General features: G+C 35.2%; 1 protein-coding gene across 1 annotated transcript; it reads left to right on the top strand.

Moving 5' to 3' along the window:
• Positions 1-5,257: 5,257 nt before the first annotated feature.
• Positions 5,258-22,135, top strand: LOC124447322. The gene is made up of 12 exons (XM_046998225.1): positions 5,258-5,333; positions 5,976-6,140; positions 6,246-9,030; positions 10,452-10,538; positions 12,439-12,503; positions 12,695-12,781; positions 16,423-16,515; positions 17,152-17,236; positions 17,643-17,752; positions 18,063-18,110; positions 20,528-20,644; positions 21,218-22,135. The coding sequence occupies exons 2-12, from the start codon at positions 6,034-6,036 to the stop codon at positions 21,318-21,320; spliced, it is 3,687 nt and encodes a 1,228-aa protein (XP_046854181.1). The 5' UTR covers positions 5,258-5,333; positions 5,976-6,033; the 3' UTR covers positions 21,321-22,135.
• Positions 22,136-23,600: the final 1,465 nt, after the last annotated feature.

Below are 23,600 nucleotides of genomic sequence, written 5' to 3'. Positions count from 1 at the left end.
TAAATTGGGTCTTGTTCCATTTGATCTTTACCATAAAGAAGTTATTGTTTCATGAAGACCAACAATGTTTTGATGACGTTATAGAGGTCGGACTTTCACATTTGATTACATCCTCTTAAAGGGGAAATTGTTTATGGGTCGTTGGGTAGTCTTGTAACTGAAGCTCGACTATAAAATATAAAATATGTATTAGGAAAACTGGGAATACCATTTCAGAAACCAAAGTTTAAAAAATTTCCAGAGGGAAACGCCTACAGACCCACTAGGTGTGCCTGGGTGTTCGCAATCTCACGCACGCACAAATTTGAGCCTTAGGTATGTATGAGAAGAGCGCTCGCTATATACGGAACGTATAAAAATAAAGTTGATAAAGATTTTTAAGGGGGCATGCCTCCAAACCACTCATTGTAATCTTGCATCTTTGGCGCTTACATGAGTAGCATCGTCCGCCCTCCAGCCTGAACAACCTGATTCAATTGTGTACCTGATTTAATTTCTCAAATTCATGAAATATTGTTCAAATTACAGATGCACACTGTACATCTGAAAATTCAATTTTCTTCGAAACTCTTGATTGACGGCTGACGAGTTTTGCTCTCGACTGCTTGCTTTACTGCTAATTTTGTCTTGGCGACCTGCATTAAACCCCGCCCTTTGTCATGTTGCTATGACAACAAATGTAAACAAAATGTCGTGTTTCATAAGAGTTGGATTCCCGTTCTAATCATAAAAATGATTTTAGTATTGCGCAAATTGAGACGTAAGAAGATATTAATTATTCTTGTCATTCAAAAGAGCGACATTCTATGAATGGGTTCAAATTTTAATCGTTTTCTTGTGTAGATCCGAGTCAAAATAAACAGGCCTTTATCCTCTTATCATGGTCGTGTGCTTCGAATCTTTATAAACATGCGACAAGGTAAATACGTTGTCTCTTGGCGTGATAATTGGATTGTCCTTGTTGGTCTTTACTACATACGTGCTTGCAGACAAGAGCATTAGAAAGATGTTCGTTTAACTACGAGCTACTGAAACTAAGGCTTTTACGCAACGTACGTGTATAGTGGTCAACATAATCAAACATATCATTTTATAACATAACATGAAAAGATATTTTGGTTTGTTTTATTACATCCGAAAGACCTTATTAAAGAAGCAATCGAGCTTATCAGTAATCGCAGCTGTCTTTTCTTTCCAATAATTCAATGAACAAAGAATTCAGTTCTTATTGTTGCTATCATATTGTTTATTTATTTGGTTATATTTGCTCACAAATTTTGGTATTTTATTGTTTGATTACAAGATTATACTCTTACAATTATTGTATATTTCCGAATTATATACAGGATTTTACATTTTCAAATTACTGTTATAAATATTGCTTCACTGGCATGTGTTCAATGAAGAGTGAAATATGTTTGGTAATAGTTTGAAACTTTGCACTACCATTGTTGTGACAACAAATTTTTGAAAATAAATTAGATGGAAAGTGTTATGTCCTTTAAAGTCATTGAATGTCACGTATGTATCATTGTGTAGAAGGGAAATCTGAGATGATAATGGAAATCTTCAATAAAATTGACATTAAGAAGGTTAGTGGGATCATTTATGTTAAGTTTATTTTAATATATGTGAAGCTACTCATGTTATACTAACAACATCAGTAACATTTTGATGACTTGCAGTATGTTGAATCAGAATTTTAACTATGCCGAATTGTTTATTGCCTGAAAGGCAATAAACAATTCGGCATAGTTAAAACAAGCTGTGTCTCTGTAGGGGGCATGACAGAATTAGCATTACATAAACAGAATACAAAATTGTTGTAAGAGTGACTCAATTTTCAAGTGCCAAATTACAAGTATGTACTTTTCAAAATTCATGGGCATTTTGTGGTGTTGGCAGAGGGGGTGCTGCAAATTTTTATTTTGGTAAACCTCATTGAAAAAGAAATGACTTTTAAGTGTAGCATAAGCAGAAGAAAAAAAAATCAATTTGAAATGTGTTATGGAATCTTTGATAGAATTTTTTGATATGTAGTTAAGATTCAATGAGCTGACTATTGAATAAAACAAGTCTGCTTGGCCTATTCAAACAACCAATTGATTCTATTCAAGATGCTGTGACAGAAGAAATTTTCCTAAATAACATTTCTTCATAATAGGTTTGAATTCTTATCTCTAAATACCGACTTCATGTTTACCTGTGGTACTAAGTAACCTGAGGAGGTGAAGCCATAATGCTTACTTCTGCTCTGAATGTAATATTGACCTCAATGCATCTCGATAAATCTGAATAGCAAACTTTAGAAATAAAGTGAATTGTTTGAACCCAAGAGTATCCTCAAGTTGATTGCTGCTCAGTAGTGAGAGCAGTATATTTTATTGCAAGGGCAAAACACCCTCAAAGCTCACTGTTTTATATCACTGACATTTTCAAGCCATATATAAACATCTAAGTATGAGAAAGATTGGAGGGGATAGGGGAGGACATAGAAATATAGCAGAAATGTATATAGACGCACTAAAATTTGCATGTTGAGATTGACCATGTGTAACTGCACAGGTACCCAAGTGTCAGCTTGCCAGGGGTACCCTGAATGGTGTTACTTATTAAAGTAAAAATATAAAAGTACGTTTAGAATTGAGAAAGTTGAAGTACTGAATATTTCTCATTGGAGGTCATTTGGGATTTTGTCTTCCTGGTAGTAAATTAAAAGCTCAATTTGCTATTTTTCTGTGTATAATAGAATAAATTGAAAAAAGATTTAATATTATGTTCTATTAATGATAATTAAGAAAATGTTTATGTTGTCAGGGGGAGGGCATACCATGCTTGAAAGACCACGAGCGGCCTGTTTCAAACTTACAACATTAGAAGCATTGAATTTGTGGAAAATCCACCACACAGATTATTTATGCATAGGAAATATCAGTGCATAGTGACATGACTTGTGCAGCAGCATTATGAAAAAGCTGTGTCAGACGTCAGCATTAGCGAAAATACTACTAATTAACACCATTGCAAATGAGATAATTGAAGGTTTATGACGATATTTGAGGAGAGGTGAACAAGCAACCTAACGATAAGTTCTGCTCAAGTAGCTTTTTCTCAGTTCTGTTATTGGGACCGTTCATATGCTTCGGGAAGACATCTAAGAGTCCAACATTTCTTGCCAATTTGATAATTTTTTGCCAACCTTTCCTGTTCAGGATTTTCAAATCTTTTTACCCACCTAGTTTTCGCTATTTAGCAAATGAATTTTATGTAGCCGTTCAGTTGGAATATCAAATGCATACGAAAGTACGACGGTATGTCAGTACAGTACCAAGTTATTCAGTGACAGCGAACTTTCATGAACCAGCACTAGGGCCGGATAGTGTAGTTACTACCAGTCTATCCGCCAGTTGCGGTAGTTCCTCCTTTTCTTCATCAAACATCATTAGAAAACAAGATCATCATCACTGTTACAATTATCCTCCCTACTTTCAATTGAAAGATAAACAACAACTCACCGTTCTGTCTTCAGGCTCCTTTGTTTTCTCCATCTTGTAACTGGGATGAAACTTTCGCTACTTGCTTCGTTCGTTCTAAAGATTCTAGCAACTAGCGTTAGATCCAATCATAGTCTTCGAACTTGCAACTTCGATGACGTCAATCTTTATGCATTTGCCTATCATAATCTGACGTCGAAGCAATTAGATGCAACGGTAACGTCAGCTGTTTTTGCAGACTCTGCTAAGAGACCAGTTTCATGGGTTTTGTAGAATATTTTTGGATATGCAAGGTTTGCTTGCAGACTAACTGAAAGATTAGAGTTACACGTCAAATTCTATTTTTCAACTTCCACGAAACATTTTTCTGAAAACTGCTACGAACGCTGTGAATTTTTTATAGCACGTTTTGTCCACTCGATGAGATAGAAGCATTTGAAAGTATCTGATGAAAATGTCGTAAGTAGCTAATGTGCGTTTGAATTTATGATCAATTGAAATTATCTTTGTTCATTCTTGTGAAAGAAAAATAGTTTTCTCTTGCACATGTGGTATTGTTTGATGCCATCGCATGCATTTCATTCTTTTTCATGTCCCCAGCATGTTTTAGAAACACGTACTATGTTTCTAAAACATGTACTATGTACTATGAAATTTCTTTTCCCGCTACCTGCTCTTTTTTTCTTTCAAGTACCTTTATTTTTACAGCATAAAACATTGTGGTCCCCCCAAATAACCACGTTTAAAGAAAACTTTCAAGAACATATGAATGCCATAATTTGTTCGAATGCTTTACATGAGTATAAAAACAGGATTTAGAATGCAATTACGTAGCTCCGTACTAATTTTTGTGATATTGGGAGACACTCGAGAATGAACGTGGACATAGATTCCAAACGTACGAATATTAGAAAAACGTTTCTCGATCGTTACCATGTTTTTGGTTAATTCTTTGATAGAAAAATCTTATTTTATATAAAAATATTCCCATTTTGTTTCATAGTACTTTATACAGTTCTAACTAATTTGTAATCTGTGTGCTAGCAAATGGCGGAAAAATAACAAGCCTTTCTATAGACCATAGGTAAAATGTTTCTTACTCGCCTCGTCAGATATCATGAATGCCACTGAAAGTAAAAGCTCAAACTGTAGAGAGAATATCCAGTTGATTTGAATTATTCACTTCAAAATCGCGTCTGAAAAAAACTAAATTTTTAGTTTGTCAGTAATTGTATATCACGTCTTTTTACGTATTTCTAGAAGAATGACGATGAAGTAGTTGACGATGACGAAACTATCGAGATTTATCAACATTTTGAAAAATTGTTGATTTTGTCACTGCGCCTGTCTTGTATATAGCTGTTATCATGCGTTTCAACAGGCTTTTGCTCTGATATTCCTTGGAATACCAAGTATTGCGTTAAAAAACGCTGACGGCTATCACATACTTTTATTTTTCTCTCCTCCCAAGTGTATGGCTGATAAAACTTTGATTACTCTCCGGCTACCGTTAGCTGTTACTGAGCTGTTGTCTGTGCATTCAAATTTTTAACCATGAATCGAATAATAAAGCGTGACTCCCAAATCTAATCATCCGAATCGTTTCAGTCGTCTTTAGAACGCAAAAACTCTCTCCAGACGATCAAAAACTCAGTCGAGACGACTCAAACGAATTGGGGGACTAAAGAGAACTAGCCTTAAGAAAATACGTTTGAACAAAAATATTTATAATAGCGAATCTGGTTTTACACCTTTAGAAACAATATTTGAAGAAAAGAGAAAGTTGACAAGTCGCTCGGGTTCAGTTGAACGAATTTCGCAACATCGAAGCTTACCTAAGTATGTCTTCATTTTTTGGCTCATCGTCTATGGTAGCTTACAATTCTAAATACTTGTTTGTAGATGTGCATCGATCAGTGGTGTTGGTACTGACTGATGTTTTGACAAGTAAGGAGTTTTCTTGACTGAACTCTGAAGATGACTATACCGCTACAGCTCAGATTGTCAAAACGTCAGTGAACACCAACACCAACTGTCATTCTCAGGACTGCACTAAACTTGTGATGATAGTTCCGGGTTCAAACTATTCAAATCTAAAGACTTTATCCATGGCTTTGACGTAAAGTTTGTTTGTTTCATGATATTTGTCATTTTTTGCATAGAGAGATAGCTAACAGTAGCGAAGCCAGCCCGTTTTTTACTTTTATAATGCAAATATTTTTTTGTTCAATCACTCGAAAAACAATGAATGGAAATGATTTTCAAGAGAAAGCAATAATAATTTTGCCAAGAAATTTTCATTGTAAAAGTTAAAGATCGGGCTAACATCGCTACTAAGAGAGAATCAAACAGCCATCTTTTTCTTCACATTAAAATAATTTTTTGCTCTTCGTATTATGTGGCGAATAAATTATTTTCTGTTCGTTTTCTGCTAATTTCATTTTCATATGAAGACAAAATTTGTTTGCTCCGTTCTTTCAGACATCATTCAGGTCTCAAGTTACGTCCGATTTACCGTGAAGAAGTTGATGACTTGAAAATGTTCCCATCATTAGTTAAAACGCGCGATCTTTTTGTCAAAACTGAGCCAGCGCAAAGGAAGTTTGAAAATGTTCCTTTTTGCAATGTGGACTTGAAACGGCACGAGTGAGTTTTAGTCATTTCATTTTTCATTGTTATTGGGTTGCAAAGATTCGATTGCATGAAATAAACCCGATAAAATGCTGATTTTAAACACATTTTGTCTTCTAGGTATTCTCAGAAGCAAAAGAGTAAAAGTTGTAGTGAGCTACCCAGTATAACAAATCGATCTGAAAAACAATCTGACGCTTGTACATGCACTTCAGAGTCCAAAGCGTTTGAAAGCGAAATACGTAAGCGCGGTCGATCCCTTTCTTCTGTTACGCTCCCTTCAGTTGAAAATTTTCCGCAGATAATTTCTTCGCGACATCATGACGACACTTCACGGCATAGCATGCTGGAGACGCTAGAAAAATTTGAACGATTGATCATGGAAAATGACCTTCCATCATCTGATGCAAATGAAACATGTTGCTTGACACATAAGTCTGTTTATCGTTTGCCGAACGATAAAAAAGTGCAACTAGATGCAATTGCTACCCATCGTGTTTCCACTGTGAGTCTGGGTTTTTTCATTGATTTGAAAACGATGGAAACACCTTCATCGACGTGCATCAAATGCTACAAGAGACTGAAGCTGGAGGACATGATGCCATCAAACTCTACTGTATGCAAGTTGTGTCATAAAAAAATGATTGCTGGGAATACGTTTTGGGTTTCCCTTGAATCTGACGACGCTAAAATTGCCTCTGGCGTTGAACTTGGAAATATGGGACTTACTATGTCCAAAGACTGCAGAGCAGAAAGCCGTATCAAATTGTGCGTTGATGATAAAACCAAATTGAAAGATGCAGGAACGTTACAACAGTTGAACTCGAGTTTAGGCACAAATAAATCTTCAAACGATGCTCAAGTTTTTAGGTGTTTTTCTGAAACAGGTATAACAGCATCAACTATATTAAAACATGGCGATGAAAGAATTTCATCACAAAATCATTGTGCATCATTTGAGAACTTTAGGCTTGGAAACAACATTTCTGAAAGCGAAATATCCGAAAACGTCGATGGAAAGATTGAAGTGGCTGAAATGAATCACAGAACTTACGATAATGTTACGTCAAAACTTTGTGTGAATGAGTCGAAACTTGATACTTCAACGTGCAAAGTCAGTGAACCCATAAAACCTTTGGAGTTATCAATGTCGAACTCAAAGGACTTGCAAACAGCTCACAACAATAATGAAATTAACCAACTCAAATCGAAAGCAACAGGCGAAGTAATTTTTCCTACTAAACTAGCATCGCAGTTGAGGAAAGAATCTGATGATTTCCTATGTTCTCGTGCTGGTGTGAATTCCTTGGAGCCATCAAATGCCCCCTGTTTGCAAAATATCGCAGCAGATCTCAATGCGTCCACGTGGTCTGACGTGGAGCAACGTGGAGCAGCTTCATCCCAAGGTAAAAGGGATCGTTCTTTGGTTGGTGATTGTGCCATCGCTGTTCTTACGGACAAGCGAAGCTTGAATGTTCGTCACGAATGTGATTCGTCAAGGTTCCAGTATATAAATAGCGAAGTAATTCCTTCTGCAATACTCATCCGAAATCTCTTTCCATCCCCTACACCACCAATAACTCAGACGGTAAACATTAGATCAAATTGTGAATGTGATCGCCACGCCATATTTGCCAAGACATCAAAAAATAACAATAAAAAGAAAAGAGTATTAAAAGCCAGTCGAAAGACTGGACATTGTTCTGTCCAGAAGACTAAAATGATCTCGAGAAAAGGAAAGCGTGGACGAGGTAAACGAATCATTTCCGCCCCGAAGAAAGGGACAAAGAAAGTAAAACATGCAGATACTGTTGATGTACCAGAAGTTTCCGTTCGGCAAACAGAACTAAAACCAAAAACTGATAACGAGGATCGTGCAAGACGAATGATCGAGTTTGAGCAAATTGCTGCAAGTACTCCGTTCCAATTGAGAAAAGAAACAGTCTTTAAACAAAGCGTCATGGCACTTAGTCCGATCCCAGAAGCGTCAAGATCAAATCATTCCGGTTTTCAGTCTCGCTCCCAGTCTCTGTTTTCCTGTGCAAGTGAGCATGGCGATTATTATCTATCGAACATATTGAATTGTGTTTGCAATAGTCCTGTTGACGCGAACAATGACATTCAACAGAAGATGCTCTCACGCTCAAATGGGGATTTGCGAGAGGTTGCGTTGAATTCACACGACAAAAAATTGCAGATGGTCGAAATTGAATTTGAAAATGCTGTTCCAGAACACATGTATGAAAAGAATATGCTAGAAAACAGTAATTATGGTTCTTTGCTTTGCTATACGTCAAAAGACCAAAATTTACTTGGCGAATTAACGATTACTGATGGACTTAAAACGCTTGAGAAAAGTGTGAATTCTAAATCAAAATGCGTACTCGAAAAAAATTGGTTTCAATGTCATAATGACACGAGAATTGATTCTATTAATTGTCCGCCGGAAGGAAAAATGCTTGATGAAACTAATGCTTCCAACAGTTCAAACGAATCAGCAGCTCTTAGAGACTTATTTCGTGAAATGTCCCCAGATTCCAGTATCAGCCGCGAAACGTTGAACAGAATTTCCGCACTCGCTGACAAACTCTTTATTGATCAAAAGAAGATAACTTGTGATGAATCTGACGTGAAATTACGTGAAATTGCATCTCTTGGGGATTCCAGTTGGAACACGCTTTTTAATTCTAAAATTCCCGAGCCTTCGGCTTCGAGCTCAATCACGTTACCGACCCCTTTGGGTGACTTACAAAATGACGGATCTGTTTCACAAGAACTTGTTGTGAGTAGACTCAGTCCTCAAAAGTTGGTTGCCTCTGGCAATGTTTCGCAAATAACATCATATGGAGAGGACGAAATTGTGTGGAAAAAGGGAAACATGCTTGGAAGAGGAGCATTTGGAAAGGTACGACTCCCTCATTTGAACATGTACTCTTGTGTCCAATTAAATAACTCACTACGCAACAAGTTTCGTGACCATAAGAAATGTGCGAAATAAGTATGACGTAATGTTAAAGAAATCGTGACCATTTTATCCCCAATTAACACTATAAATACACGAAAGTCAAGTTTATCTTAAACATTATTGAAAAATCTTTAAACGAAGACTTCTTCAAAGTTACACAATGTGCACGTAAATTTTTACGAAAATCCGTATAAATTAATCATTCCCAAGTTGTGTTGAGCAAAACAATATAGATTACAGTCGTGACATACTCTCTTTTGATGTAAATTTATTTAGTTCTATTCAATAATATTAAATAGTGGTATTTTACATTATTATATATTTATATTTACTGATCATCTTTAAGCGCTTATGAAACGAAAATTTACCACGCAGTTTTTTGATTGTGCAACTCAAAACCTGTGAAATGACTTAACATAAAGCTTCATGAGTTAGGTTTGTGTTTTTTTACTTCTTTCTTGAGATCTTTAACTTTATTTATTACATTACATAATAACTCTTTAAAGACCATTAATACATTTATTATAATTTTCACATCGTGAAAACATTTAATTCGCATGTACGATCGACGGTTTGATTAATATATCATGTGAAAAGATGCCAAAAGTTGGCATCTTTTCACATAATCAAAAATGATTATGTGAAAAGATGCCAAAGTTTAATATTTCACAACTTATTGTCGACAAAAATTGACATTTTATAAATCCTAATTATGTCTTGTGATGTCACAGTGATGTTATTTGCATAATAAGAAAAGTTCAATATCTCTAGAAAGAGGTAAAATATATCTACTTAAGAGGTTATTAACTCATTTTAAATGGTCTTTGCAATACGAATATAAAATTGTGTGGTAAATCGGGTTTCATCAGCACTTTAAAAACTTTTTAAGTGTTTTCCTTGACGATGCAGAAATGTTTAACATAAGATTTGGATAAGACATAACAATTGAATGCAAAAAGCAAAATTGCTCTATTTTTTGATGATAGCCATATCAGAAAAAGTTAAATTAATCAAATAATAATATGCATAACTTAAATTCTCTGACGCGTCATTATTTTGACTCATCTTTTTAATTTTTTCGCTTTGCCATACAATTATTATTTGAAACAAACTGTTGGAATTGCATACATCATTCAAATCTTACAGTTCTCAGCCATGGAAATGATTTTTTTGAATCTGCACACCGGATTTTTTTGCGACTTTTGTTGCAAAGATAACACGAGGTTTTTAGAAGAACTTTTTTTATGAAAGGTTCTGAGAATTATTCGCAAGTTCTTATTGAAAGAAAAATACTCTTCCTATTGTTTTTATTCCTGTTTGTCACATTAAATATAGTTATTTTTCTTTTGCATATAATATAGGTATATTGTGGTTTAACAGACACGGGTCAAATGATTGCAGTGAAACAGGTTGAGCTTATCACTAGTGATATGAAAGAGGCTGAGAGGGTAAGTGAGTAGTAAAGTAATTTGTGCAAAGTTGAATTGAGAAGATGTAAAAAATGATCGGGGTAATTAAATTGTGGGTCTCTCGAGAGTTACAAAAATCATTGCTTGTAATTTTTGAAGGACTCTGCAAACCAGTTTATTTCCTGTGCTTCAAAGAAATAAAAATAAAGAATATCAAATCACTATAAAAAATCACTATAAAAATGAAATACGTGAACATATAAAGCATCCTCTTTGTTGCATGCTATTCTTGACTTAGCCATATTGGTGGTATGATACAAAAGAATGTTTTATCAATGTTATTGTTGCCACCAGCCGACGTGGGCGAGCATTGAGCAACATTTTTGGTAAATCACAAGAGAACAGTTGTAAGTCGAGAATATAAATTTCGATTTGGCATGTTTATGACAAACCTCTATATGCAGCTCAGTTTATGCTTGTTTTCACAACTTATGTTTAAATTCTAGAGAATATATAGTTATTTATGTATTCAATCAAGTAAATCTTCATAGCTGATTTTATTAGAATCATACATTGTTTTTCCCCATTGATGATTGTAAGGATATTTATTATTTATAATTTAGTGTTGATATGTCCCCATTACTCTTTATTACCTATCTTTACTGTCAACAAATTTATGGAACACGACAAAGTTTTCTTTACAGCTTGTACAGGGTGTATAAAACGAAGACTTTTAGTAATTAAATTATTGTGAAATCTCAATGCTGTTTACTACACTAATCCAACTGGTGCAATTTTTTGCATGCTATGATCACAGAATAGACATCTAACAGAAGGCCCACTCAGCAAAAATCGTGGCGTATGTTTTCACTGCGCATGCGTGACTTCCCAGCGAGATACTTTCACGAAATATGTATTTAATAAAATTGCAAGAGAATGTTTTTACTAATAATTCACGTTTAAAGCAAAGCTATGCCGCAATTTTTACCAAGAGTTATCATCTTGGGAAGGAGATAAGGTACGAAGCTTTTGTAATGCAAAACAATATATTTGTAAAAACATCTATGTTTTCTATTGCGGTCTTGCTGAAGTATCGTGCTGGAAGGCGTGTCTGCTTGGAATTTGCTTCAGAAAAGAGGGGGACGCGTACATCAAAGGTTCCGACACGAATAGACTTTCGGTTAAGATATCTATTCTGTGCTCTGATGTTAGATGTTAATTCTAATTCGCTAGAGCAGAAGAGCTTTTAGTGCCAGTAATAAAGATAAATATAATATATGCACGTATCTGACAATACTTTATTTAGCCGTGGGTTCTGCAAAGTAATAGGCATTTAACTTATCACCCTGCGTGATGAAAGGTCTTCCTTTTTGTTCACACCCTACAATAAACAATCCACAATGACTGACTTTAGGAACTTACAAAGGTCCTACAAAGCAATGGTTGATCTAGAGCACAGTAATGTGAATAAACAGTAGGGCCACTCCATTGAATTTTTTCGTGCCACACGTATACCTTATTACGCATCTAATTACAATAATAGAAGCCAGTCAATTGTTTTTTTGAGCTATAAGAATGATAAAAGGGCTAACCGCATTCAGTAATCTGATTGGACCTATTGTATATTCCCCATACTGTGTCTATGGTACGTCAAAGTAAACTACTTCAAAATATTTTTGAATATATATACATTTCTAAGTTCCTTAGAAGCAAGTCCATTGGTAAAATTATATTCTTTAGAAATTCAAAACAAACAGTGCTTGTCTGAAAGAACCTAAATTTAAAATTGAGCTGGTATAATTTATGTTGACAAATGTTGGATCCGCTACTGTGAACGAACCACCATTCAACTATGAACGATGAGAATTGAAGATATAAATATTAATCTGCGGTGGTTTCTGGTCAATTTACTAATGTTTTTCCTTTATCAATTTTATAGCAATACGAAAACTTGCAAGAAGAAGTGAGACTTTTGAAGTCTTTACGACACAGGAATGTGGTTAGGTATGTCTTGTCATGTTGAGTGTTGCTAGAAACCTCCAAAGATCCTAAAATCCATCTCCCGCATGAGCAATGGCTTGTGGTATCGATTATTACCATAAATATTTTGATTGCTGATGCAGCTGTTGCCGAATGTACATTGAAAATACACAGCTTGTCGTTTGTTTACTTGCGCTCATACATTCTTCATATAGTTTTCTTGGCACATGTCTTGATGCTGGAGTTGTGAATATTTTCATGGAGTTTGTTCCTGGGGGATCTATTGCTTCAATTTTATCAAGGTAGCTATTACTTTATAGATGACTCTCCCGCATTATGTTTTGCTGACAGGCAGATTTATCCCAAGGGAGGTTAACCACTGTTGCTAGTGTTATCCCAAGCACATCAGCTAATCTGCCTGCCATAAACAAGGCAAGTCATCTATTGGTGATTACCGTATCTTTTTTCTTCGTTTTACTCATTTGTGATGCAAAATGCTGTGCAATATAGTAATCTCCTAGCATTTTCATATAACCTAAAGCAGTTTACGACGGTTGAACGGCACTAGAAATGGATATATTCATAAGTTGAGTTATTTCAGTTTACACTGCTAGAAACTTTTGAGTGCTACAAATGTCAACAAGCATGCCAATATGCTAGCTGACTTTCTTTTAAATAACTATTACTATTTTCTACAACTGACTCCTGGTTAGCATGTTGACTTAGAAAACAAAGTGTAAACTGAATGTCCTCTTTCAGTGTATCCATATGCCTCTTCTTTAGTCTTTCTCAGCTCCTCTAGTTCTCTATCCTGGAAGGTCTAATATTAAGCATTCTTTTATCTTTATGCTATCGACTCTAAGTAACTATAATCCTCTATCTTATACATTTCTATTTCTAATTTAGACTTACTGTTCCATTTGGTTCTCTCACAATCATCCACATTATTTGTGTACTTTTTAAATTTTTTATTTCTCTATTTCTAAACCAATCTCTGGGATTTGATTTAAAGAACCGTGTGAAAAACTCGACACACACTTCTTTCAAACACTTTTGCACTTCCACTGGAACGATCATTTATCAAGACTGACTGCTCTATCGCTTTTCTTTCTCTTCAAGGTGCTCTTGACTTCATTTTTACCAGTTGTTGCAACCTCCTCGTATATGGCAGTCATCTTCTCCACTAAGCATTCGCTCATTTTCTAATTTATTAATCGCTTTTTATCCTTCTGCATGACACTTTTTTGTATGTTAATACATATCCATTCCTTGCCTTGATGGCCTTCACCTCCTGCAAATTTCTGTATTTGTTTGTCTTGCTAACTTTTGCAAATATTCACAGTTCAACCGATCATACTAGTCATCTGAAGCACAGCCTTGGGGTGACTTAACCCATCCTAAAAGCCAATCAACAAAGCTGAGCCTTTTTCACACTTCGCCATCTGTACTATCGTCCTCTTCATCTTTTTTACCACTATGATTATCTTTCTCAAAACTCTTTTGTGCTTTTTGTTTACACTCTCACTTGCTGCTAATTTGTGATCACTAATCTCCTTGAGATTGCATTGTCTCCATAAGATGTAATCAACTTGTGTTCTTCTACTTCCTCTCTTATATGTCATTTTATGATCCTGGCTATTCTGGAAAAATAAGCACCACAGTCATTTCCTTCTTTTTGCAGACTCAATCACTATCTGTTCTTATATGTTCCTACGAGCAACAAACCTTTCCATTATTTCCTTCACCTTTGTAGCCTACATCATCATGTCCATTGGAATAAGTATTTATTAATCACTACTCATACTCTGTATCACTTCAACTAGCTTTCTCCAAAATTTTCCTTCTTTATTTCAAATCTTATTTGCTTTTGCCTAACCACTTACTTTATAACAGATTACACATTCAGCAGCTAATTTCACTTTTTCTCTTCTCCTGCAGAGCTTTTGTATCATGCTTCTCCTTCGCTATATCTCTCACTACGTGTGTTGCTCTTCTTGCTATCACCGAAATAACATAATGTAAATTTTGTTGGTTTAGTTTAAGTTTTTTAGACTTTTTAATTTTCCACCTTGTTACTTGGTCTCTTGAACACGCAATATTCCCACTTTCTCTTTTGTATCATTTTCATCAACGCTCTTGCTTTTCTTTTTATATTCTCATTATCCAAAGTCCCTACTCTCATTTCTAAACACTTGCGTTTTGTCTTCACTTTCTGCTTGCAGACATGTGTTCCCTCTCTTATTTGACCTACAGTCGTCTAATTTACATCAGTGTCCCGCAGGCTAACAGTACTTGTGGCGGTGGTTGTTAAACCCGGGCTTTAACTCATCCGGTATGTAAGTGGTAAACTGATTTGCACAGTAATGCTATCAGTTAGCTTTCCTGACACAACTCTTTGCATTTCTTTGAGCTTGGGATCGACACAATGACAACCTTGGCTAGTGCCCCCTTGTGGCTGCATTCAATTCTGACTTGCTGAATATCACAACTTATTGCAAGTTTGAGCTTATGGCTCGTGTGATCATTAGAAAATTGTTCATGGCATTACGAGACCTGTTTTCGGTACATGTTTTGGTCTCATTTTCTCGAAATATTCTGAATGAAAACACATTTGCACATCGATAAATGCTTTGTCTGACTATTGCCCAATCTTAGCAGCAAGCTGCTGTAAACGGCACAAAGAGAATATTGCTGCAAAATAGAAACAAAGAGTATTCCTACTCTGTTGAAAATCTTTTGTGCACATGTCTTTTTATGTATGTTATTGAATAGTGGCTGCCATTCAACTGCATTTTCTTACAAATAGGAAACCTGAGACGGCTAATTGCAGTCAGTAGTCTAATTGAATACACGGCTCGAAAGTGAAACTACTATCTACATGTTTCCTATGCTGTGGTGTTTCTTTGGAAAAAATGGAAAAAAAAACATCTGTATGACATTTAAAACATTAAGGAAAGAGATAGAGAGCCAATTGTCAGAGATTTAAGTGATATCACTTGGTACACTTGTTTTTGTATACTGACGAAATTGTTGAGGTTTGGTGTAACACTTAATGAGCATGCGTCGATTGCAACAAAGCGAATTAAACGAAATGGTCAACTTAAGAGATTTACATAAGTGTTGAATAAATGGTGCAAATCCGATTAAAACCAAATGAATCGTTGGCAATTGCGATCTTTTATAGACAAATCTACTGCTGTACATACAGTTAAATCATTTAAATTAAATGGAGTAAAGATTAAGCGTGTTGCAAATCAAAAACTATTTAGATAAGAAACTCTCCTCAGAATTGAGTCAAAAAAATTTTTTGTTTGAAAGATACATTTGTACACACTGTTCAATCGACTCATGAAGGGATTTAAGAATAGTCTACGCGAAAACGAGCATCGACAGAAGGTTAAACAAGGACAGCAGATAATAGCATGAAAATGGATTGTTTTATAAGTAGAGATATGCTGTACGGAGAGTCTCCGAAATGCTGAACTCTTATAACGAGTAACCGACCAGTCTATAATGGCTGAATGTGTATACATTTTTTGCTCCACAGTGAATCAACAAAACTTACTGTTAGAAAAACGTCGCTAAATTGATTTGCGCATTGCGATAAGGTAATTGTCACTTTAAAATTGTCAATATTTGCAACAATTTTATGGTCACATCCACCATTGAACATCCAACTACTTAAGTATGAATTTAGCGACGTTGATACACCCTGCATGAATATAATTCGAGTAATGAGGTAGGAACCTGCTCGGACAAGTGTTCATCTACTGTAATTAAATAATAAAATTCACTCACTGTGGTATATTTTCCTTTTTTTTATTTCATGTGATTCTCGCAAATTTCACCAGAAATCTGTGAGATAAAATCTCGTTATACATACGACCTGCTGAATCCTTCGTAATTACTTTGAAACCTGTATACGTTTTATTTCTTTTATCAGATTTGGTCCGTTGAAAGAGCGAGTTATTCGATATTACACGAAGCAGATCTTAGATGGCGTGGAGTACTTGCATGCCAATAACGTCATTCACCGGTATGTTTGTGTGGCTAACTTTACAGAAATTATATTTTGGCTGTTTGAGATATTGTTATTGGGCCTATTGTTACCTGCTTGCAAAGATCGGTTGCTAAAATTAAAACTAAATCTTAATAATTGCAAGCAATCGAACTGTGGAAAACGGCAGACGTTGAATAAAGACAGGTCCAACTAAGGACAAACACTTTTGTCTCTATGATTTGAGATTGGCTTTGATATTCTGTATGTAACGTTGTGTCCTAGTGTTACCAATGTTAGTAATTCACTTTGCTAACTGATCCCCTGATTATGAACTTTCAGCCAATAACCTTCATTGCATCTACAAGCAAGAGCTTCTAAATTCTAATTTCACGTGTATATATACAAAGATATACTCTCATTAATCAACAACACTTTTTATGGATACATCATGTGCATTTCCAATTATCTACGTCACATCCTACAAAGTAACGTATATATAATCTAACATTAGCCCAACATATTTTCCCATGAGTAATGAGCAAGTGTAATTGACTGGAAAAGTACAAAACCAAATAAGCATGGCCTTGTTTTACACATAGGATTTGTGCTTCAGATGAAAATTTTTTATTCAAAATTTTGCACATCGATATCGCTGCATCTGTAATATTTTAGAGACATTAAAGGAGGCAACATCATGTTGATGCCCTCAGGTGTCGTGAAGCTGATTGACTTTGGTTGCGCAAAACGTCTTTATTTGGTATGTGAACTTTCACTTCTTATGTTCATTAATAAATCATTGTATGTGTTTAGAACGTTTTCACTCCTTTCACAGGAATCGATTTTACAATGGATGAAGTAGCCATGTTTGTGTTGCAAACAAAGGGACTTCATGAAAGTCCACTTAAATTCATTCACCAACATGGCCGCTATATGACGTGAATTTGCAGCGATTAAAATTTCAAAAAATTAAAGAAAATTTTGTTGTATACTTGATTCCACAGTCCCCTGCAGACTATAATTGCTATCGTTTCTAGCGAAAGGATTTAGCTTCAGAGCCTATTTCAAATCCTGCAACGGTGCACACGAACATTTCATTGAAATGTTTTTTTTCTACGGAAAAAGTTGTAGAGTTTCGATGTAGAGTTTCTTTGTGGAATTTTCAGGATTTGAGCCAGAGTGAGGGAGATTTGCTACGATCAATGAAAGGCACCCCTTACTGGATGGCGCCCGAAGTGATCAAAGAAACAGGATATGGAAGAAAGTCGGATATTTGGTAAAAATACTAGACTTCAGATTAGATATATGGAAACGTTCATATACCGTTGTTTATGCATTCATGCCCTTTACAAGCAGGCAATGTACCTTTTACAAGAATGAAGTTATCCGTTTTTGTACAGTCAAAAATTTCAACAGTGAATAAATTACTAATTATCAAATTGTCAAATTATGTTTGAATTTTGAAACATTGTACTGTTGACTGTTGTTTTAATGCACCATTTACTTATCGGCCAAATTAGAGCAAGAATTCGTGTTGGAGATGTGAAAAAAAACTTTTGTCATATTATGTTTGTCATGTATTCTAGGAGTGTTGGTTGTACTGTATTGGAAATGGCCACCGGAAAACCTCCATGGTAAGTTCTTAACGAGTCTCATGCGGTCATCGTTTGATTAGACAATGCACTCATTCATGTATGTTGATATTAGCAATGTGAGACGTCTTTTGTTTGAAGAGCATCGAGCTCTTCAAACGAAAAGCTTTGTTCAATTTCAAGCATTAATAATATACAGGAAAAAATTTCTCAACTCTCATTGGTTAAGAGCAGTGCAATTTTTTCCTAAATATCAATGCAAAAATGCGAAACACCGGTGCAAAAACGCGAAACACCGGTGCAAAAAAGCGAAACACCAGTGCAAAAAAGCGAAACACCATTGCAGATTTCTCTTCAAAACTGCTCTTCATTGGTTGCTCAAACAAGGAAGTAATATAAGAGCCAATCAAAATAAAACATTTCCAAGGCGGGAAAGTTACATTATTGTAAACAAGGAAATTACAATGACTGGCGTAAGTTTTAAGCAGATTATCTTGGGGGACCCTGTCAACAATTCATCGTTTGCAAGACGTTTCTGAACAAAAATACGAACACTGCTAAAAGGAGATACCTTGTTCTAGATGCAAGTGTGGAAACTATGGTGTTATAAAAAAACAATAACTGAAGGAATTGAAAAATACGAGCCGGTCGATATTAATAACTTGCCCGCTGAAATGTACGTAGGCTGAAGTTAAAAATCAACAGAATTGAGAAATTTTTTCATAGTTTCTGGTGAAAATTTGGAAAACAAGCACTCTTGATAGTCTTTGAAAAACTTACTCGTGTATGTTTTTCCCAAACTGCACTCAAAACCATGCTATTACATATACAAATTATCCTGTTCAAGTTTTCCTCAGCAATTTATAGAAAAATTACGCGATGGCTTTTATCCCGTGTCTAGTTTTCGAAACAAAACTGCATGCAAACTTGAAGTGTAGGGATAAATCGCAGAACGGAAATACGGAGTGCGGAACGGAATAATGAAACCTGATTTTGGAAGCAGATTCCGCAAACGAGGATAAAACGCGGACTCTGCAAATTGGAATAAAACGCAAAATTGTGTAAGAAATGATAAGGAGTCTCTAAAAGACCAAATGAGCAAGTTAATGTCTGTAGAGTAGCTGGGAAAATTCACGTTTTAAATTATTTCTGTGGGCTATAGCTTTATATTATCATAAATTTTATTTCTGAATATTTTCTAATTCAGATGTAGTTGATCTTTGTTGGTAGTTGAATGTCACACCTCTTTAGTAAAGCAGCTATGCTGAAAGAAATACTGTGTAAAAATAAAGTCAACCATCGTCATCATCACCATCACCATCATCTTCACCATCACCATCACCATCCCCATCATTATCCCCATCATTAACCACATTGCAAGTTTTTATCCAATTACAACTTGCTGGTTTCAATGAATAAATACATGATGTAGAGATTTGACAAGGAGTTAAAAATTTCTAAAGAGTATTTTAGTTGTAAATAATGACATATTACCTTTGTCGAAACGTTTAGATTAAACAATGTTTACTTTATACAGAGTGTCTGTTGTCTTGTGTTTTACTAAAAATTTCTGATCCTTGCTCGTTAAACTCATAGCACCTTTTTGATACTCGTTCTTGTTGGGAGCTATAGCATTCTTAATTTTTAAGAGGAGTCAACTATCTTACAATACATCTTATATACTCGTGTGACCTACCTGTATTGAATACAGAGAGATAAAATAATCGCATACAAAAGCCAATGTGTGCAAATGTCATGCAGTACTATATAATATGGACACGAAGGTCAAGTCGTTGCAGCAAAAAGCGTGATATTACCAAACAGAAGAAAAGAACAATCATCAATCCCATCACATGTGCTGACCCACAGTTTGACACAATATTTTGATTGGTATTATCATAACATTTGATGAAAAAATGCCATTGACTTACAGATGTCGTGTAAAGTTACAATCTTTGTCTTCCATATAACTTGCGTGTTTGCTCTGCACCGTAGATGTAGAATTAACACTGTAGGTGCAAAATTAAACGGCTAGAGTAACTTCTTTATTGCTTTTGTAGATATCTCAATTGATTCTAGCTTTACACTATGAATTTTGGAGGGTAAAAATTACCCTTAAAGTTAGGAGTTAAATCAGTGCCACAGAATGCCCCGGTTTTGAAGGGTAACGTTTTATGTGGGTAATATTTATTTAAGGGTAAAATTTACGGTTGTAATATTTAGTTAGGGGTAAATATTTAGTTAGGGGTAAATATTTAGTTAGGGGTAAATATTATAATAGAAACATTTTCGATGTCATTAGTTTCTTTATTTTTTTCATTATATGAAATTTATTGCAACATTTGCTAACCAAAATTCAAAAGTTTAGTTTTTCACTTCGTCTTTTCTCGACCATTCTGTTAATGCGATAACTTTGAGCGAAACCAATTGCCTCTTAAGAAGAAAACCATATTTTTAAGGTCACATCTACCTCCGATGTCTGCTATCTTAGCAATTGGTGAAGGATTAGAAATGCCAAAGCTGGAAAAGGAAATTTCTGACCAGGCGTGTGATTTTGTTGCATTATCTATGAAAAGGTGAATCAAAGATACTCAATTATTACCTTTTGTAGAACTGTCGTTTTTGTTAAAAACTAGTTTTGTAGTTATCCATGTTTGGGGGGTGTTCGTCATTTCATTTATTAACCTCAATGTTTCTTCAGTTTACCGAAATAATATTTTTTTCTTAAGAAACTAAAGATGTCTACTGTATTTTTCTAAGCTTATGTAAATTGAGGAAACCTTTGCGCGAATTCCTGACGAAATCAGTGAAAGCTGAAGACCGAAAGTCGAGGGTTGCTCCTGCGAGTTCTCACAAACAGGAGGGTTGCTCCTGCGAGGTTTGCATAAGCCAGTGCAATCAAGAAAAGAATTTTTTATTTCTTTTATTTAATAAAAGTAATGCGAAACAGATATATTTAAAACAAACGTTTGAATGTTTTCTCTAACATGTATCAATGATTTGCTTTCAAATTCTCTTTGATCCATTTAATTGACTGAGCTGAGTTTGGTTTGCACTGGCTAATGGAACCTCAGCTATGCAAAGACCAATCAGCGTAAGCGTTTAATTGTTGTTATTTTTTAAATGGTATTATTTTTTAAAAAATTTAGAAATCCTCACGAAAGATGGTCTGCTGAGGAACTTTTAAATCACCCGTTCATCCAAGAATTTAATCATCAATTTGTAAATGAATATTTTAACCCCATGCAATAATCACTATTAGAGACTTATAACAATGAAAAAAGTATTCTTTTTAAACGTATTCGTTTTGTAAAATGCGTCTTGATTGAAAACTGAACCTGCTTGTAAGTAGTACCTATTTTAGTGAAGCACAAAACGATTGAAACTCAGTAACAAAAAAGTGAAGATAACTTCCAAACGTTTCGACAACTACAAGTATATTTGCTACATGTCGTAACGAAACGTGTGGAATAAATAATGTTTACTTTTTAAGGAGTTTCAATCGTTTTGTGTTAATAAAAGCCGCACATAAATAGGGTAATGCTAATATGCTATATGTCATTAAAATAGTAAGCTCGAGTAACTTTCATTGATGCAGAAATTAAAGGAGAACGAAGAGTCCGTGTTGAAATGTGCTAAAAATTCCTGCTTGAAGATTAAGAGCACTAAAGACTCCTATTTCTATTTCATATCAGCATATCAGCATGAAGTGAAAAACGTGGAGGCTTTGATAGATATTCGTATTTCTCACTCTTACTTTTGCACTCATGACGCTAGGCTGTGATGAAATGCTGCAATTTTTCGCTCTTCTATTTGGCTCTTCTATTTCTATCATAATTCTTTATGCTGATGGAAAGGTAGCGATCTGCTACAAAATCCACTGTTTTTGCTTTATTATAATATACTATTGAAAGTAGCATCGGATAATTCTCCAAAGGTCTTCCACCTGCTTTTCATTGATTGAATAAGAGCCAGCGCATCAATTACAAGGGTATTGTCGTCAAATCGATCCAAGTCACATTTGTAATTATCATCTTAAAATAAACGAATAAAAGTAAACATTTCTATATTTGTCTCGTGGCAAAAATGAATTATGACTATTCTCAAATCCTAACGAGATTCACTTGTCAACGATAAGTAGTTGTACTTAGCAATGCTTTTCCTATCGACTAATAAAAACAGTGATTACTAAAAAATGCATAAGGAAGACTCCCATCACTGATGATCAACAAACAGACCTTCCAAAATTTGAAACAACTTGGAATTTGCTGTTTTGACTAAACTCCCTGTTGTTGTTGCCAGAGAATGAGGATACGTAGCAAGAAAAACTTCTTCTAGATTGACTTAACGGTTCTTTGCAATCAGCATAGGGATACGTGTAAACAAGTCTCTATTCAATTTGAGGTTGATATCTTTTGTTTTCTTGTCCTTTACAGTCATTCTTTTTCCAGAATAGAATGTCGAAACTTTGTTTCGCGTTAGCTTTACAAATGTATCAGGAGTCTGTTTGTAACAGTAACATCAAAAGCAAACCCACTTGCAAAACTAACTGCTCATATTCGACGGTTAATAGATTAATCATGCTTTCTACGGTACGCATCGTATCAACTACGGATTTTTCATGGCGAATGCATTTTGGCTTGTCAAGATCTTTTCGGCTTCTGGAAGGGGGTAGGAAGTTTAAAATAAAGGAAATTGCACTGCACCACGTATGGTCATTTCAAGTTTGTAACCAGTAGCTCTCGGAGTAAGGAAAGTTACAAAAAAAGCAATTGTGCAACCTTGGTTTCGCATTTGCACCAGCCATATCCTTGCATCTGCTAGTAATGGTAGCTCTCTCTGATTGGGCAAGCAACCATCTATGGACAGCTGCATGATTTAGTGAAAATCCGATGATACCCTTAGTTTTCGACTCCAATCACGGTTTATCGTCTGCTATATGGTCTTGCCGCAAAATACAGCAGAAAATTCCCGAGTAATTTGGCGTTGAACAGTGACAGTTGGTCACAGTGAAGAGGATCTTTTCAAAAAGAAGTATGCATTGTAGGGCAATGCTAACAAAATACACAAATACACAAATATTACATACCAGGGTGTGTACGACTAAGAGCAGACATCGCCAACCAGTACACACTTCCATATCTAGCGTAATTCACACGATCACAAATGAAAAACCATGGAAGCATACATTTCAATGATGACAAATGGAGATTCCAGTTAACATTTCTGGTCGCCCTGGTGAATATGAACAAAATACCTGTTAGAATAGATTCATTTTGAATAATAACAGATTAGACAATCTCACAAGCCATTTTTGTATAACTTTAAAATTAAATGGAAAAGAATAAACTGCAAAGTTAATGTCGTGAAAGGAAAATATTCATATGTTGTACCTGTCATTCGCAAATACATGTTCCAAAATGCTAAAGTTCTGGATTTCTGAGATGACTTTTTGATGAACTTGTCGTAGTTTTCGCGAATTGTTTCAAATTCTGGACTATTGATGTTGTTTATGAATGCCTCTTCAGGAAA

This window comes from Xenia sp. Carnegie-2017, unplaced genomic scaffold (assembly GCF_021976095.1).
Source record: "Xenia sp. Carnegie-2017 unplaced genomic scaffold, XeniaSp_v1 HiC_scaffold_22, whole genome shotgun sequence".
NCBI classification, from domain to species: domain Eukaryota; kingdom Metazoa; phylum Cnidaria; class Anthozoa; order Malacalcyonacea; family Xeniidae; genus Xenia; species Xenia sp. Carnegie-2017.
The sequence above is the reverse complement of the archived record's forward strand: the minus strand, read 5'-3'. Positions and strand labels throughout refer to the sequence as shown.

Excerpts from the sequence above, each read along its gene's own strand:
- LOC124447322 (XM_046998225.1), top strand. The coding sequence starts at position 6,034 with ATGTTCCCATCATTAGTTAAAACGCGCGATCTTTTTGTCAAAACTGAG. Across the intron at positions 12,782-16,422 it reads ATTGCTTCAATTTTATCAAG|ATTTGGTCCGTTGAAAGAGC; the intron begins GTAGCTATTACT and ends TTCTTTTATCAG. Across the intron at positions 17,237-17,642 it reads GCGCAAAACGTCTTTATTTG|GATTTGAGCCAGAGTGAGGG; the intron begins GTATGTGAACTT and ends TGGAATTTTCAG.